Source organism: Trichosurus vulpecula, chromosome 8 (assembly GCF_011100635.1).
Source record: "Trichosurus vulpecula isolate mTriVul1 chromosome 8, mTriVul1.pri, whole genome shotgun sequence".
NCBI classification, from domain to species: domain Eukaryota; kingdom Metazoa; phylum Chordata; class Mammalia; order Diprotodontia; family Phalangeridae; genus Trichosurus; species Trichosurus vulpecula.
In genome coordinates this window covers 116,779,616-116,794,892 of record NC_050580.1, presented here as the reverse complement: position 1 = coordinate 116,794,892, position 15,277 = coordinate 116,779,616, and the positions used below count along the sequence as shown (strand labels likewise).

The following is a 15,277-nucleotide window of genomic DNA, read 5'->3' as shown; positions in this document are numbered from 1 at the left end:
TTATGCCAACATTCAAATAAGACCTTGATTACTACTTTACCTATACTATTGAAATAGTCTCTCAATAGATATTCTTACCTTCATTCATTTCTCCTTCAATCTACTTCTCATAGTGATGCCAGAATAATCTTTTCTTAGATCTTGTCACTCCTCTGCTTAAAAATCATCATTGGCTCCACACCTCCCAAAGTAAAGCTCAAATTTCTCTTCCTAGTATTTAAGGCCTTCTCTACCCCTATTTCAGTCTATCTTTCTAAACTTATCTCATACTACTCCCTTCCATATAGTTTACATGCTAGCTAACCTGTATTACTAAACCTACTCTATTCCATATGCCCCACCCCCTCAACATTTCTTACAATCTCATGCTCCTGTGCCTTTATTTTTGCTCTTCCCTATATTGTAACTGGGATATCTTCTAAAAAACACAGAATAAGAATCCCTGAATTTTAAAGTTGGAAGAGACCTCTGTCATCATCTGCCCAATCCACACCTGAAAAACACCTCTATCATAAGACCAAGAAGTAGCCACCTGGATTTTCCGAATGCCTTCAATGAGCTCAAGCTGAATTAAGACTTTGCATGTATTCCTTCTGAAATTTGTTTTATTAGATAAGATAATATGTTAGATCAGATGTTTTAATGTGTCAAGACCAAATGATCTTGACTCTCCTATTGAGTGTACTACCAAGCTCTACCCTCTTTGCATCATCAACAAATCTGATAACCATGTCATCACATGTCCACAGCATTGATAGAAATGTTAAATAGCACAGGAACAAGGACAGATTTCTAGGACACTCCACTGAAGACTTCTTTTCAAGTTGAAACTAGACACTTAACCAGTCTGGATTCTGATTAACAACACTATTGCCTAGTATACATCTTTCTGTCTTTTCCACAACAGTGTGAGATAATTTATAAAATGCTTTACTAAAATCTAGGAAAAATATATTTATGTCATTACAGAGATATCTGTATTATATATCTATACACATATAAACATATATGCAATTATCCCTTCTACATCATGGAGGCTAGGGATGCAGTGCCCCCATGATCTGGAAAATCTGTGCAAAATATTTTGGCCCTCCCTTCATACCAGAAAAAAGTCTGAATTTTTTTCTTTTTCTCTTATGAGGTGTTTACAGTACCTTATTGTAAAATTTGGGTTGATATTATACAATACTACACATATATTTTATGCCTTTCTGAGTTTTTAAACTTTTTCTGCATCATTTACTGGCCTTCACGTATCATCTGTGGCTTCCACAAAACTTCCCAGAAATTCCCATTTAATTTCTTATGCCAATCCACAATATATCAAAACCGTAATAGGGAAAGTCGTGATGTGGAAGGGATAACTATTTTTAAAAGTCTTCCACTCTTTGCCACTGACTTTCTGCCCATTCTTTAAAGTATAATTCAGATAGTACTTCATCCTTAAAGGCTTTCCTGAACCCTCCTTTTCACACTGACCTCCTTTTGTTTTTTATCTCTCTAATTAACTTATCATATAATACTATATCTTCAAATTACCTGTGTTTGTGTCTCATTTCCCTACTGAAAGATAAACTCCAGGAGAGCAGACTGGGTCTCATCTAAACTTTGTATCTCCTCTAGCAGCCCAGCCATCACATTAGATACTTACTAAAGGTCTGTTATGCGAATGAGTCAATGCTAACCTATTTTCACTACAATAAGAACAGCGATTCAACTGAACATGAAATCAAAAAGCAGTGTTTGATAAAAATCATTCCCTATAACAGAAAATTGCCCATAGTCCACAAGGGCTTTAGGACTAAACAAATACATATGGTTGACTGGTTTTCCATAGGAATAAGCTGACAAGTAACAAAAGCAGACTGATCATGTACAGAGACATGTAATATCAACTCAAATAGATTTATTTGTTGCTTGACATTCCAAAATATATAGTACTGTGCCTTAACTATGTTGAGACATTCACAAATAGACTCATCCTACCTTGAAGATGAAATCTGCTCCCAGAGGTCCTGGAATCTTAAAAGTTTCCCTGTCAGACCCCCTCAGAAATTCAACTGTAGTGTTTTCTATAACAAAAACTCCAGGGGCAGCAAAACTGTGCTCTCCTTTGCTTCCTTGAAGGGTTTTTGACTCGATAACTAAAAAGAAAACATTGAAATAAGTCAAATGATTTTAAAATTGTTTTAAAATGGCTTCTTATGCATAGTGACAGCAATTAATAATTGTTTGTGTGAGATTATGTTATTATCCAGAAAATAATTACACATTCATAAACCTTGAGCTGTGCCATGCCCATAAATATGTATATTCTGGTCTTTTGGGGGGTTTGTTCCTTTGATTATACGTGAACAATTTCCTCTTTGAAGTCTATTTGTTGGTTCATTGTTTTAGAGATATCTGTTACCTAATTTGTCAATAAGCACTGGAAGAGGTCAGTATAATGTGTTGCTCAGTGTAGTGTGTTGATGGTGTATGTACATACATATTATATACATATGATGAACATGGCCATAAATAACATAACAATCATAATAATAATTGCAACAAGGTTATGATGTAATAGTCATGATGCAGACTGACTGGGAAAATGCTCTAGATACCCCATCTAGAACTTGCTTTTAGAGCAGGGATTCTTATCCTGTGGTCTACTGAATGACAGAATTCAAGGAGACCATGAACTTGGATGGGGGGGGGGGGCAGAAATACTGCCAAGTGGCAGAGCACTGACCTTGAAGTCAGGAAGCCATGAGTTTAAATCACACCTAAGATGCTTAGTGGGCAGGTAACAATATGTTTGCCTGAGTTTCCTCACCTGTAAAATGGGGATAATAATAACACCTTCCTCCCAGGGTTGATATGAGCACGAAATGAGATAATATTTGTAAAGCACTTGGAAAACTTAAAGGGATTTATAAATGCTATCCGTTGTTATTTTCACTAACCCCAACTGAAATTTAGCATTTCACTAAATTATGACGGAAGAAACAATCATTTTGCTGAGAAAGGATCCATAGGCTTCATCAGACTGCCAAAGGGGTCCATAACATGAAAAAGGTGAAGAACCCTAGTCTAGATAAATGCAGGGAGATCTGCTATAGAAAAGGGCAAAATGTGGAGAACTGTCCCAAGAGACCAAGTACCTGTCAATTTCCTCTAGTTCAACCTATTGCCCATGACATACAACATAACATAACATAATATAACATAGCATTTGGATGAACTAATATACCAACTTCTTCCCTTCAACAACACTTGTGCAGAGAACACAAATGCAGGAGATTTTCAACAGCTACTTTTAGGGAGCATTTGGTGGTGGAGGACGAGACAAAAAGGCAGAGCATCCCAAATGGGGCAGCCTTTCAGTTATGAACCCTTCTCTTTTACCTGGTTAAATCTGGGTCACGGATGCCATCAGGGATGTGCCAGAGTCAGCTCAAAGTAGTTCAAGAGATTGTTAAAATTTTCAGTGTGAGTATTTATGCCTTAGAAATCAGCTCTACAAGTCAGGGCTTGATTTTTTTGTTTTTGATGACTGCAAAGTGTTGGAGAAAGTGTTAATAAAGCAGATTAAATCTAAAAGTGTGTCCCACTACATTTTCCTCCTGTAGAGATGATTATTAAACTTTTGGGCAGCTAGGTAGTACAGTGGATAGAGAGCTGGGCCTAGAGTCAAGAAGACTTGAGTTCAAATTTGGCCCAAGATACATGCTAGCTGTGTGACCCTGGGCAAGTCACTTAACCTTTGTTTGACTTAATCTACTGGAGAAGGAAATGGCAAACCATTCTAGTATCTTTGCCAAGAAAACCCCAGATGAGACCATGAAGAGTTGGACGTGACAACAATTTATTTATTCAGCACACCCTTATAAGCTTAATTACCTAGACTGATCAGCCCAGAATAAGCTTTTTGTCTGAAATTGCCTGAAATTGTGGAGAAAGAGGACTTTTGCTTTTTCTCATCCAGATGATTGCCATTATTCTTAATTTCATTTCACTTCATAGATATGGACTAAAGTTGAGAGAGGTAGTATGGGGTAGGGGAAAGAACACTGGAATTGGAACCAAGAGATCTGAGTTCCAGTTCTAGCTCTTGCCATTAATGTGCTACATGACCTTGGACAAGTCACATGACCTCTTAAGGCTTCCAATGAGCATATTGGAATAAGTGAACTCTCTTCTAACTTTGACTTTCTATGACTGATTGAATGTAATTTTGCTATTCCTTAGAGATCTTGACAAAAAAAAATACCAAGTCTAACATCTATAACTAAGTTGCTAGGATACAAAAAAGTGAAAAGATGGGAATACAGTCTTAAAGGTTTTGCATTTATATACTTCTTTCTTTTGTTGGATTTTCTCTCTGCTACTGTGGCTGCTGCAGGAATTCCAGAGAGCTTGGTGCTAAATCCATAAAAGACTGTAACCTTTTGCAGGCATCGCTGGTTATCACTGACAGAAAGGCAGAGAATGTTTCTGGGAAAAGTCAAGGGTAGAAGTGAGCTACTGATTTGGAGAATTTATTAGAGGGGTATGAAGTATGCTGGCTACTTTCAAGCACACAAGAACCAGCTGCTTTGAGGCAATGACCTTGAAATCAAAGTCTGGAATAAAGCCCTGACCATATTAGATATTTGAAAAGTAGAAGACAATGTACTTTTTTCCTACTTCCCATGAGGTTCCTTGAAAGGCAATGGTGATGTATGTAGTGGAAAATGTTCTAAATCTAGTGATAGAGGACCTGGCTCTGAATCTCAGTTTTATTATCTCTAAAATGGGAACAATCATACTTGTACTACCTGCTTCATAAGGTTGTTGTGAGGATCAAATGAGATTGGGGCAGGGGAAAGGGGAAGGCAATTAATAAACACAAAATGCAAAAATATGTTCTTATCTTTAAAAGACAATTAACTGACATTAAAATGCTTTGGGTTTTTTTTTCTAGACCTGTGATTTCAGAGATGTGGAGAAGTCTGGATACAGAAACTATCTGCATGGAGTACTTTGTATCTTACCGTCTCACTGAGTTGCCTAGGGTGCCTTAGAGGTTAAAAATTTGCCAAGAGTCACAGGACTATCAATGTCAGAGGAATGACTTGAATATAAAGATTGCCTCCCTTCTGTGATACCACCCTACTAGTTGAAAATGTAATAAGAGAAAAGCTAATACAGAGACTAGGTTCAAGGGGAAAAAAACAGGAAAAGGCTAATAAAGAAGAATGTCCATAAAAGGAAAAAAGGTTATAGGAGAAAACAGCCTTCAGACAAAATTAGGTATCTAACTAGAATTACAAAATGTGCAAATACTCAGTTGTTGACTCAGCCAAAATCTACTCAAATAGGTGATAGACAACATCCAGACTGCGTACTTTGCTGAGTTCACTGAATGTTTTTATATCACACACATGCACGTGCACACACACACGCACGCACACACACACACCCCTTAAGTCACTACTTGAGGGTATGTGAAGGGGGTGCTTTAAAGAGTAGGGAGAAAAGAGCTGTGAAATTTGTAACCTAAGTCCAGTTTTTGTTTCATCTTGATTGTTTGGCTTCATTAATTCTTTGTGGGCAAAGACTATTTCTTTTTGTTCTTTGTAGCCCCAGTGCCAAACATAGTTCCTGGTAGGCATATAGTAGGCACTTAATAAATGCATGTTGTTAGAATTGATTGAAATTGTGAGCACTAAAGCACATTCCCAATTTAGGTAAGCAGAGACAAGCAGACAGGCACACTGCTGTTCTTCATCAGTGGCACAGACCACTGGACTGCTTTATGCTCATTGGGTTGGGGTGGAAGGGAAGTATCTCCGTGCCAAAGAACCCCAAAGTTTTCCATCCATGAAAACTCTCATGCTCTCTATATTAGGTAAAGGGCAGTAGAATTTTGATTCCCAATTATATTCATGAATAAGCTGAGTCAAAGGGTGAAATTATTTGTTCAGATTCTCTCAGACTGAGGTCATGAATGCAAATTACTCAGGCAATTCAGCTCAATAAAACCATTTCACTAGGAATTAAAGCAATTCAGATGCTGAGATGAGATTTCCTATGACTATATGTTTTAATGGTGGCAATTTTGCAGATCCCTAGCCCCTTGTAATTAATAATGAGATTGCTTTTTATAATAAATCTGAATTGAAGACCTAGAGATTACTGTTACACTCAAGAGGCTCTACTTTACTAGATCCAGGCACACCCGAATTTCCCAGGCTTTATATTTCAATTAATGTCCCTGCTTCCAATCTCACCCCCATGTTCACTTTTTAGCTAGTTTCCAGAGTCAAGGACCTATGTTACTGGGGCCAGGTAGTGATTTGGGAAGATGACAAGAGGGGCAAACTGAACACAGCCTCTCTAGCTAATATCAAGAAGTAAAAATCCACATAAAATCAGCCCATAAATTCCCCTGAGTAGGCAAATGAGTGATTACGCCTCCATTTACCCCCTATCCACACTTCTCAGGTTTCCCTTTCACAAGGTCTTTTCACCCTTGCTACCTTTGGTGTTGCTGAAAGAGGGATTTGGGGACTAGTAGGTGAGAAAAACAGAGAGAGAAAAAAAAGAGAAACTAGAAGATTAAATTCAAGGAAGTCCCTAGTTAGGCTTCCAAATATTTATGTGCTGAAATAGCTGCATTTTAAAAAATGATAAATGGGATAATTTAAATTGGCCTCTCCTTGCTGTAGAGATATTATTTATAAAGAGACAAAGAAATTATCACTTCAAACTTGCTGTACATAGTACTTTGCTAAGAGAAATGGGTTAGACAAATCCTTCCCAAAAGGCCTTTTTGTATTCTATGATTATAGTAAAATTGTTTCTAATTAGATAATCTTATTTATTTTCTAATGAATATTTGAAACCAGATCCTCTGGATTTTAAGCCAGTAGTGCTTTTTTATGTACCACGCTGCCTCCAAAATCATCATTACTTAAATTCATCAAGGACGTATGGCTCACTGGTGTGGGCACTACCTTCAACAACACAGAGGGTAACTTTTATGTATAATGAGGGAATTGTTTTAAATGATCTCAAAATTCTTTATTAGCTCTGACATTTTAGGACTGGTAGAATGTAATTTATTTTTCTTCTTTGGAGATTTTGTGAAGAAAGAAAGAAGAGAGAGAGATAAAGTAAGGAAGGAAAGAAGGAAGGAAGGAAGGAAGGAAGGAAGGAAGGAAGGAAGGAAAACAAAAGGCTATCCTGGCACTGAGTTGCTAAGAAAAAGAAAAATGAAAAGCTAGGGAAACAAACTTAGAGGTTTTCATTTGGGGGCCTTAGTAGGTCATCTCTGTGAGTACTTGATATAGCCAAGAAAATTTATCATTGAGTAGCCTTTTGTTCATAAGGCTCTCTGGACTTATCTGGGCTGGTCCTCAAACATTACGGCTGTGCCTCTACTCAAATCCTTTCCAGCTTTGTGGAACCTGTCAGACTTTGTGCTCCATTGATGCGGTCTTTGCAAACCCACAATGAGGAATAGAAGTAGGACTTTAGTGAAGGTATAGATGATTACACAGGCACATCATCATTGCCCCTTTGGTTTAATGATGTATTATTCATAATATCGACTGTATGATTTATTTAGTGTTGGAGTAGTTAGGTGACTCAATGGATAGAGTACTAGATTTGGGCTTAGGAGGACCTGAGTTTTGATCCTGCCTCAGACATTTATTAGCTATATAATCCTAGGTAAATCACTTAACTCCTCTCACTCTCAATTTCCTCATCTGCAAAACGAGGATAATATTAGGGTTGTTCCCAGCGAGAAATCTCCCTCTACCAATGCAGTCCACGACTGCTACTCAACTTAGTCTTGGAGAGCTTCCTGGGACACTGAGAAATTAAGGTGACTTATCCAGGTAACACAGCCACTATTTATCAGGAGAAAGACATGAACACAAGGCTTCCTGACAACAAGCCAGATCTCCATCCACCATGATATGTGGCCTCTCTCAATAGTATTCCTATGGAAAAGATTATGGTTTGTGACTCTCTTTAAGCAATGTGCTTGGGAGGAGGGTGGAGAAGAATTGACTATACACTGGTTAGTTGTTACAAGGGATCTGCCTTAAAACAAAGCCTTTCAGTAACTGTGCTCCAATACTTACTTTGATAGATCTGTGATGTAGTCAGTGTAAGCAACTGTCTCCAATAATACCGGCTGAAATTTATCTGTTTCCTTTTCTCCTACCTATTATACATGTTCTTCCAAAAAATTTTCATAGGAGCTCTACTCAGTGTGCTTGGGGACCTTTTTTTAGTTCTTGTGAGATTATATGAACATCATTAGGAGTAATTGACACTCTTTGCTGGTACTCAAAATGGTACTGCCTCATATTTAAACCCATTCTATGGCAAATGGCGTTAGAGCAATATTATTGCTATTATAATTATAATATTATGATTTACAACATTATAATATTATTGCTGTTATTAGAAATCATTGTAGAATCATAGATCTAGTGCTGGAAGGGACCTAAGAGGCCATCTAGTCCAATCCATTCATTGAACAAGGAAACCGAGGCAGTGACTTGCCTAAGATCATGCATACAGTATGTGCCAAAGGTAAAATCTGACCCCCAATTCTCAGATTTCAAAGCCACTGTTTGTTCTATAGATCCATGCTGACCCATGTGCAAAAATCATGTATTTTCTCCAGGAGAAGCATTGCTCTTAATTAAAGGGACAGCAGCTAAGTCACACAGAAGCAAACCTCTCAGCTGCTAACTTCACAAAAAACTACATCTATAAATTAAGATGAAGAAATACTGAATGTGGAGATGAATGCTAAAAAAAAGTTTAATAAATAAAAACCTACTTCTTTTTTCTTTCTTTCCTTCTTTTTTTTGTAGCTAGGTGGTACAGTGAATAGAGTTTTAGCCCTGGAGTCTGGAAGATCTGAGTTCAAATTTGGCCTCAGACACTTATCATTACTATTATTATTATTAATAGCTGTGTGACCCTGGGCAAGTCACTTAAACCTTTGTCTGTCTCAGGTTCCTCATCTATAAAATGAGCTGGAGAAAGAAATGGCAAATCACTCCAGTATCTTTGTCAAGAAATCCCCAAATGGGGTCATGAAGAGTTGGATATGAGTAAAACAACTCAATGATAACAACAAAACTCCTTTATTTAGAAGTTTAGAAATTCTTCTAAACCATTTCATACAGCAGATTATTTGTATTCCCCAAAGCATAATATCCATAAACATTTGTAGGGGAAATGCAAGATAAGCCACAACAAAGGTCTTTTTAAGCAAAGGGGTCTAACTGTCACCCCTGGCAATAGAGTGGAACAGCATGGGCTCTAGGGTCAGAGGATCTAGTTGGAAGTCCTGTGTCTTACACTTACCATCCATATGACCTTGGGCAAGTCACCAATGGGACTTTAGTCTTCTCATCCATAAAATGAAGGCATTGAACTAAATGGTTTTTGAGTTCCATTTCAGCTCTCGGGCTATGAAATAGGAACATTTTAGAGCCTTGTGTGCAGGGCAGTATAACCCAAATGCATCTGACTACAAGGTAAAGAGATTGCTTGAGACAGCAGACAAACATAAGAGGTTATAAATATCCAAATGAGTTTTATCCTTCAAAATAATCACCTTAAGGGGCTAGATGTTTATTTCAATGTCATGGGCATTACTTGATTCTCTATAGGAACTCTACAGTTTACAAGCCACAAGAAAATCTCTCATTACTTTATAGGCACACTTTGCATTTTAACCCCTAAATACTTTATGTTTGCACATGCAAATGCACATTATTCTGTGCATTCTTAATAACTTTGGCTGACATTTACAGAGCCCTTTAAATTTTTCAAATCACTTTACATACATTATCTTCTCTCAGCCTCAGGACAGACAACTCACAGTATGTATCACTATCTCCAATTTATAGATGAGATTAGGTGACCTGCTATGGCTGAAACAAATGTCAGAGATCAATCTTGAGTCCAGGACCAGCACAAGACCATACTGTCTTCCAAGTAATTAGGACCTCTGAAATAATCAATGCACATGGGATAATTATATTGCTCTTCTAGGATTGGGAGCATCACTTTACTGTTTTAAATGAATGCAGACGATTGTAGTTAATAGTTACTGCCTCCTCTCATTGGATAAATTTGTCTCTAAATGACTTTTGGCTATTTCCAAGAGCAATGAGGATACTGGCCTGCTCTAGCCTCTAAAATCAATTCTCAAAAGGGAGTTCCGGAAATGCTTTGACCAATTACAAGGTAGAATCAACAGAATAAGCATGTATAGCCTCTGAAGATGACTTCCTGGAAGAGCAACGATACTTACTTGGATATAAGTTTGAATTTTGTTTGTTTAACAAAAGCAACTGCATGGCTTTATAATAACAGTTTGTCTAATGAAACTAAAGGTGTGAAAGGCATTTCTGGTCCATTCACTGCTCACGCCGCCAGCATCATTAAATTTCTCTTGCTTTCCAAATTTAAATTATACCACATACAGGATTTCCTTAAGTCCTCTTCCAGTTCATTAACTGCCTCATTATTGCCTTCAAATGCTTTCTAACAATTCCCTACTGTTTTAATAAAGGACGGGATCGCAGCTGGGAGAACCTTAAGTGAAACACTTTAAATGGAAACCTTTGACAAAGGGCAATTCTATTTTCAGAAGTTGAACCCGGTTTCCAAAAATCCCACTGAATTTAGAAGGCACTAAGAAGAGAGCAACCAAGGATTTTCCTCCTTGTAAGAAGTTACTTAGAAAAATAAAATCAAATAAAAGATGACCCAGAAAAAAAGCCTTAACTACAGGACTTCTTACTTAAAAATGAATATGATTCCTCATCCCTAAGAATGAAATGTGGGTAACCCCGAAGCGGCGATTTTTTTTCCTCTTGGTAATAGGGACTGAAACTCTGAGGATGGTTGTTTGGGCTGAAATTGTCCTAACCGCCCCAGCTCCTTTGAGGGTCTATAAGGCTCTGCATTCCATGAAGAGAAAATGAAGGAGACTAGAGAGCTATGATGTTTATACTATAACATTCCCTGGGATCTCTGACAGGTCCTGATATATTTTTGGAGGTGTTCATTTTGAGAGTAAAGAGAAGCCTCTTTCCCAGAAGGGCTATACAATAATATATGTTACCTAATAATTATATGTTACATAACAGTAAGAGTAGTCTATCAGACATCAGATATTGAATCTAACATTTTTGTTTTACATATGAGGAAACTGAGGACTAAGGAGGTCCAGTTAGCGCACTGCATGGCACAGACTAGGTGCTTAATAAATGATTACTGAATTACTTGCCCAAAGTCACTTAAGGGACTGAGGAAGAATGTGATCCTAGGTCTTTTGATGCCACATCTAGTGTTCTTTCCAATGTTCCATTCTGCCTCTCAATCAACAAGGATCACCCTTACCATGCACTATCAAAGGCTAGTACAAATTTGGAAACTGCTACCAAACTGAAAAGGCTTCAGATAAGTACCTAGCAATGTCCTTTATGCTTTTCCTCTCCCAGGACCAGTCTAAATTCACAGTGGCTTCTAGCCAGAAGGGTTGGTCACCAGTGATGAAATTTTTTGGTTATTAAACCTACTGAGGATTATCATTGTCATCATCTTGTTCTTGGTCTCACTTCTTCACCATCTTCTTTTACCACCACCGTTGCTACTAACTTGTTGACATTTATATAGGGCTATAAAGATTTGAAAACCACTCTATATACATTCACTCATTTGAGCCTCTCAACAACCCTGAAGTAGGTCCTATTATCCCCATTTAGATGAGGAAGTCAAAGCTCAGACAAATGAAGTGACTTGGCCAGGATTCCACAGCTACTCCTGTAGGAGACAGGTTGTGGTCCATGAAGGGTTCATCAGCACTGATGGAATCATAGATCCCTGAAGTTCTGAAGTAATGCTTACCAGAACAAACAGATCCTGTCATGGAAAGAAGCTCATCAATTTGCTAGCAGACTAGCAAACTTAATATATATAGCCCCACATTTTTTAATTGTGTTTTTTAAAGTGCATACTTTATACTCTTGTGATTAGTGAAGCAATGTGGAAAAGCTGCTTTTCACCTTAAAACAAAGAGAGCCCTGTGCTCCATCAGGGGTTTAGGCTCACAGTGTGGCAGCCAGAGATACTTTAAGGATCTGATTCCAACTCCAACACAACAAATCTGGATGGAAAATTCTTAGAATGGTTCCAAGGACTTTGTTTACTTTCTACATCCCCCACTGGTTAGTATCACATCTACGAAAAGCATTCTTTATATTCCACAGATGTAAATAATACAAGGGTGTGGGTTTTTTTAAAGAGGGATTTCATTCTCTTCTGGTTGGGAAATAAACACAAGGCGCACATCTTATAAATGAGATATTTACAGAGGTGTGCTGGTCCTTTCACAGTAATCCTCACACTTCGACTTCCTAGTGGAACGGCAATCACATTTTCTTCCCCTAGGAAGAAACAACAAGAGAGCTGTGGTAAGAACAGAGTGTGATAGCAATGTTAAAACACAAAACTTAATCAAAAACTCATTCTTGGGTTTCACATTTTAACTTCAAATAGGTTTTTGTGGTATTCCATTTCATTATATTTCATTCCAAAATAATTAATCAAGCAATTAAGTATTTTTTCATTGCCTATTATGTGCCCTGCACTGACTGACACCTAGGAGGAAAGAAAGACAAGAATGAAAGGCTTCCTGCCCTCGTGAGACTTACTGTGGCCTTGAGGGTGGCATACTTAAGGATCTAGAAGGCCACACATGGCCTCAAGCGTGCAGGTTCCTCACCTCATCTACTGGGAGAGATAACACACGTACGCATATTTTGGAGTGTCCCCTTGTTCGACTTCAGTGAGTTGAAGGTCATAAGGGTCAAACACAGAGACAATGAAATGAGAAGTAAAGTGCACTTACCTATGGTCACATGACAAGTAAGAAGAAAAACCACATCTTCTGGCTCAAAGATCATCATTCTACAACTAGTCCCATTTTAACAGTCAAAGCAATGAAGTTGTTTTGGAAACACACACACACACACAAGCAACAACAACCTTGGAAGTCGTTTTGAGTAGTGGGAAATTAAATTTTATAAGCTCAAATAACTCAAATATCAAGAACAAATTAGTTACATATTTATATTCTATGGATTCCATCTGAATTTATTTTGCAATCTCTGGACTGATTCATGGATCTGCTTAGTTTGTTTCACTCCATTCCCTCCCACACATAAATGCAACCAGTCCAGCTGTTCCATCATATTTTGCCCAATACCTCATTTCCCGTCACAGATCACAGCATAAGTAGCAAGATGCATAGGAAATCAATCACCCACACAACACTAACTAATTATTATGCTTTGGTTTAGATCTAGAAATTTATGTCAGGCCATTTCTCCTAGCAATAAACCCTGCCTTGCATGCACCCTGAAACTACCTCCACCTGTATAAAGTTAACCCAAACAAGGAAACATTTCTGAATTTTTCTCACTCTGATCTATTACAGACCTAGCCCCATTTTCATATTCTGGCTTTCTCTCAGCTGATTTTCATGCTCTTTTTTCTCATTCAACCCACTCCTTATTTTCCTGTTTTCTAGCTCTTGGGACTATGGGTATGACTAAAAATAAGTGAGGAACAAAGAAAGAACTATCCCCACCCCCAAGAAACATTTTGAAAGAAATCCTGGTAAAATAATTTTTCTTTTTAAAAAGTAATAGCTTTTAGTTTGTCTGTTTAGGAAAGAATTTCATGAATGTATAATATAGGGACTGGTAACCTTTCTAACTGGGTGACCATAATTTTGACCTTTGTTTTATAAGTTTTGAGAAGGGTGCTGTGACTGTGGCAATAATTGAAAGTCAATCTGGAGGTAAATGTGCCCCCTTGGAAGAGGAACTCAGTAGAAAGCAATGGCTCTAGTCAGAGAACCTGAGTTCAAATCCCACCTCTAATGTTACTACCTGCTTGACCTCCCACAAGTCACTTAACCTCTCTGGGCCTCAGTTTCATTATCTGTAAAATGAGGGGGTTGAAATAGATTGACTCCTGAAGCATCTCCCAACTCTAGATCTATGTTCCTATGACATTGCACATTCTTGCTACTGAAAACTGGTCCTTAGGCATAAGTTGCCATAGGATGGTGTTGAAGATATTGCACAGTTAAAGTTCAGGACTAATTAACTGTCATGAGTGATTAGCAGATTATGGCAGTGCTGACAAGGCTGTTCTCAATATGACAATTTGTTTAATAACAAAGGTCTTAATTGGAGCCAGTCAATTCATCAAAACAGAGTTGGCTCTGCTAAAGTGACAAACTGCCTGATTTTACTTTTTTGTTGTTTTTTTTTATTTTGTTGTTTTTTTTTAACTTGTGTCAAAAAGGTATTCCCTTAGATGTGGTACACAGCATCTCATAATACTGTGTTATGCAGCACCACAGCTGCAAAACTTCACACTGAGTAAAAGCTTCATCCCTCACTCCTTGAATCTCTCAGGATGCTTGGTCTGACCTCATCTATGGATTTATTAACTTTCTATTATATTACCAAAGCTATTTTCATATGTGTTTTTTTCTACCTATTAGACTATAAACTTCTTGAGGACAGTGATGGCACCATTTTTCACTTCAAGACAGGGCACTTCTTCATCTGAGGCACTATGGAGGAAAGACAAATAGCTAGGATACAAGAAAAAGTGAAATAAATGTGGGAGAGAAGTCCAGGCAACACAATGAAAAATTCAAGGATGAAGAGATTGTTCATTTGTACTTTACTGTACTCTTTTTTTCCCGGAATCTATAATCCAGCCAAAATGGTCTTCTTGCTGATTCAACTCCACCTACTCTCAGCACACTTTGGTCATGGTACTGGCTGTTGCCCACACCTGAAATGCATTCTTTTTTCACCTCTACCTTTTAGAATCCTTCAGGTCAAGTAACACCTTCTACGTACGATTCCCCCCAACTAAAGGTGTCCTTCCCTAAACTACCATATATTTATTTTGTGTTTATTCTGAATATACTTAAATTTATATAGCATTTTCCCTGGAAAAACATAAACTTTTTAACATCAAGGATTTTCTCATTTTTATTCTTATAATCTCAGTGCCTGGAATAATGGCTGGTATGTAGTAGGCACTTAATAAATGCTTGCTCATTGATTCACCTAGGGAAAGGGGGATGGAAGGATTTGGAGAAGGCTCTTGAGATGGGAAGCATCTGATCTGCTCCCTGAAGAAGGGGATGGACTTTATCTTTGTATCTTTTTTGTAT

At 37.7% G+C, this 15,277-nt stretch overlaps 1 protein-coding gene across 1 annotated transcript in view; it reads right to left on the bottom strand.

Moving 5' to 3' along the window:
- ADAMTSL3 (ADAMTS like 3) overlaps window positions 1-15,277 on the bottom strand; it is a 563,622-nt gene that overhangs the window by 200,664 nt on the left and 347,681 nt on the right. The window contains exons 8-9 of the mRNA XM_036737163.1: window positions 12,384-12,458; window positions 1,987-2,144 (exon numbers count right to left, since the gene is read on the bottom strand). Coding sequence (XP_036593058.1) covers window positions 1,987-2,144; window positions 12,384-12,458 — 233 coding nt within the window. The remainder of the gene's footprint in view (window positions 1-1,986; window positions 2,145-12,383; window positions 12,459-15,277) is intronic.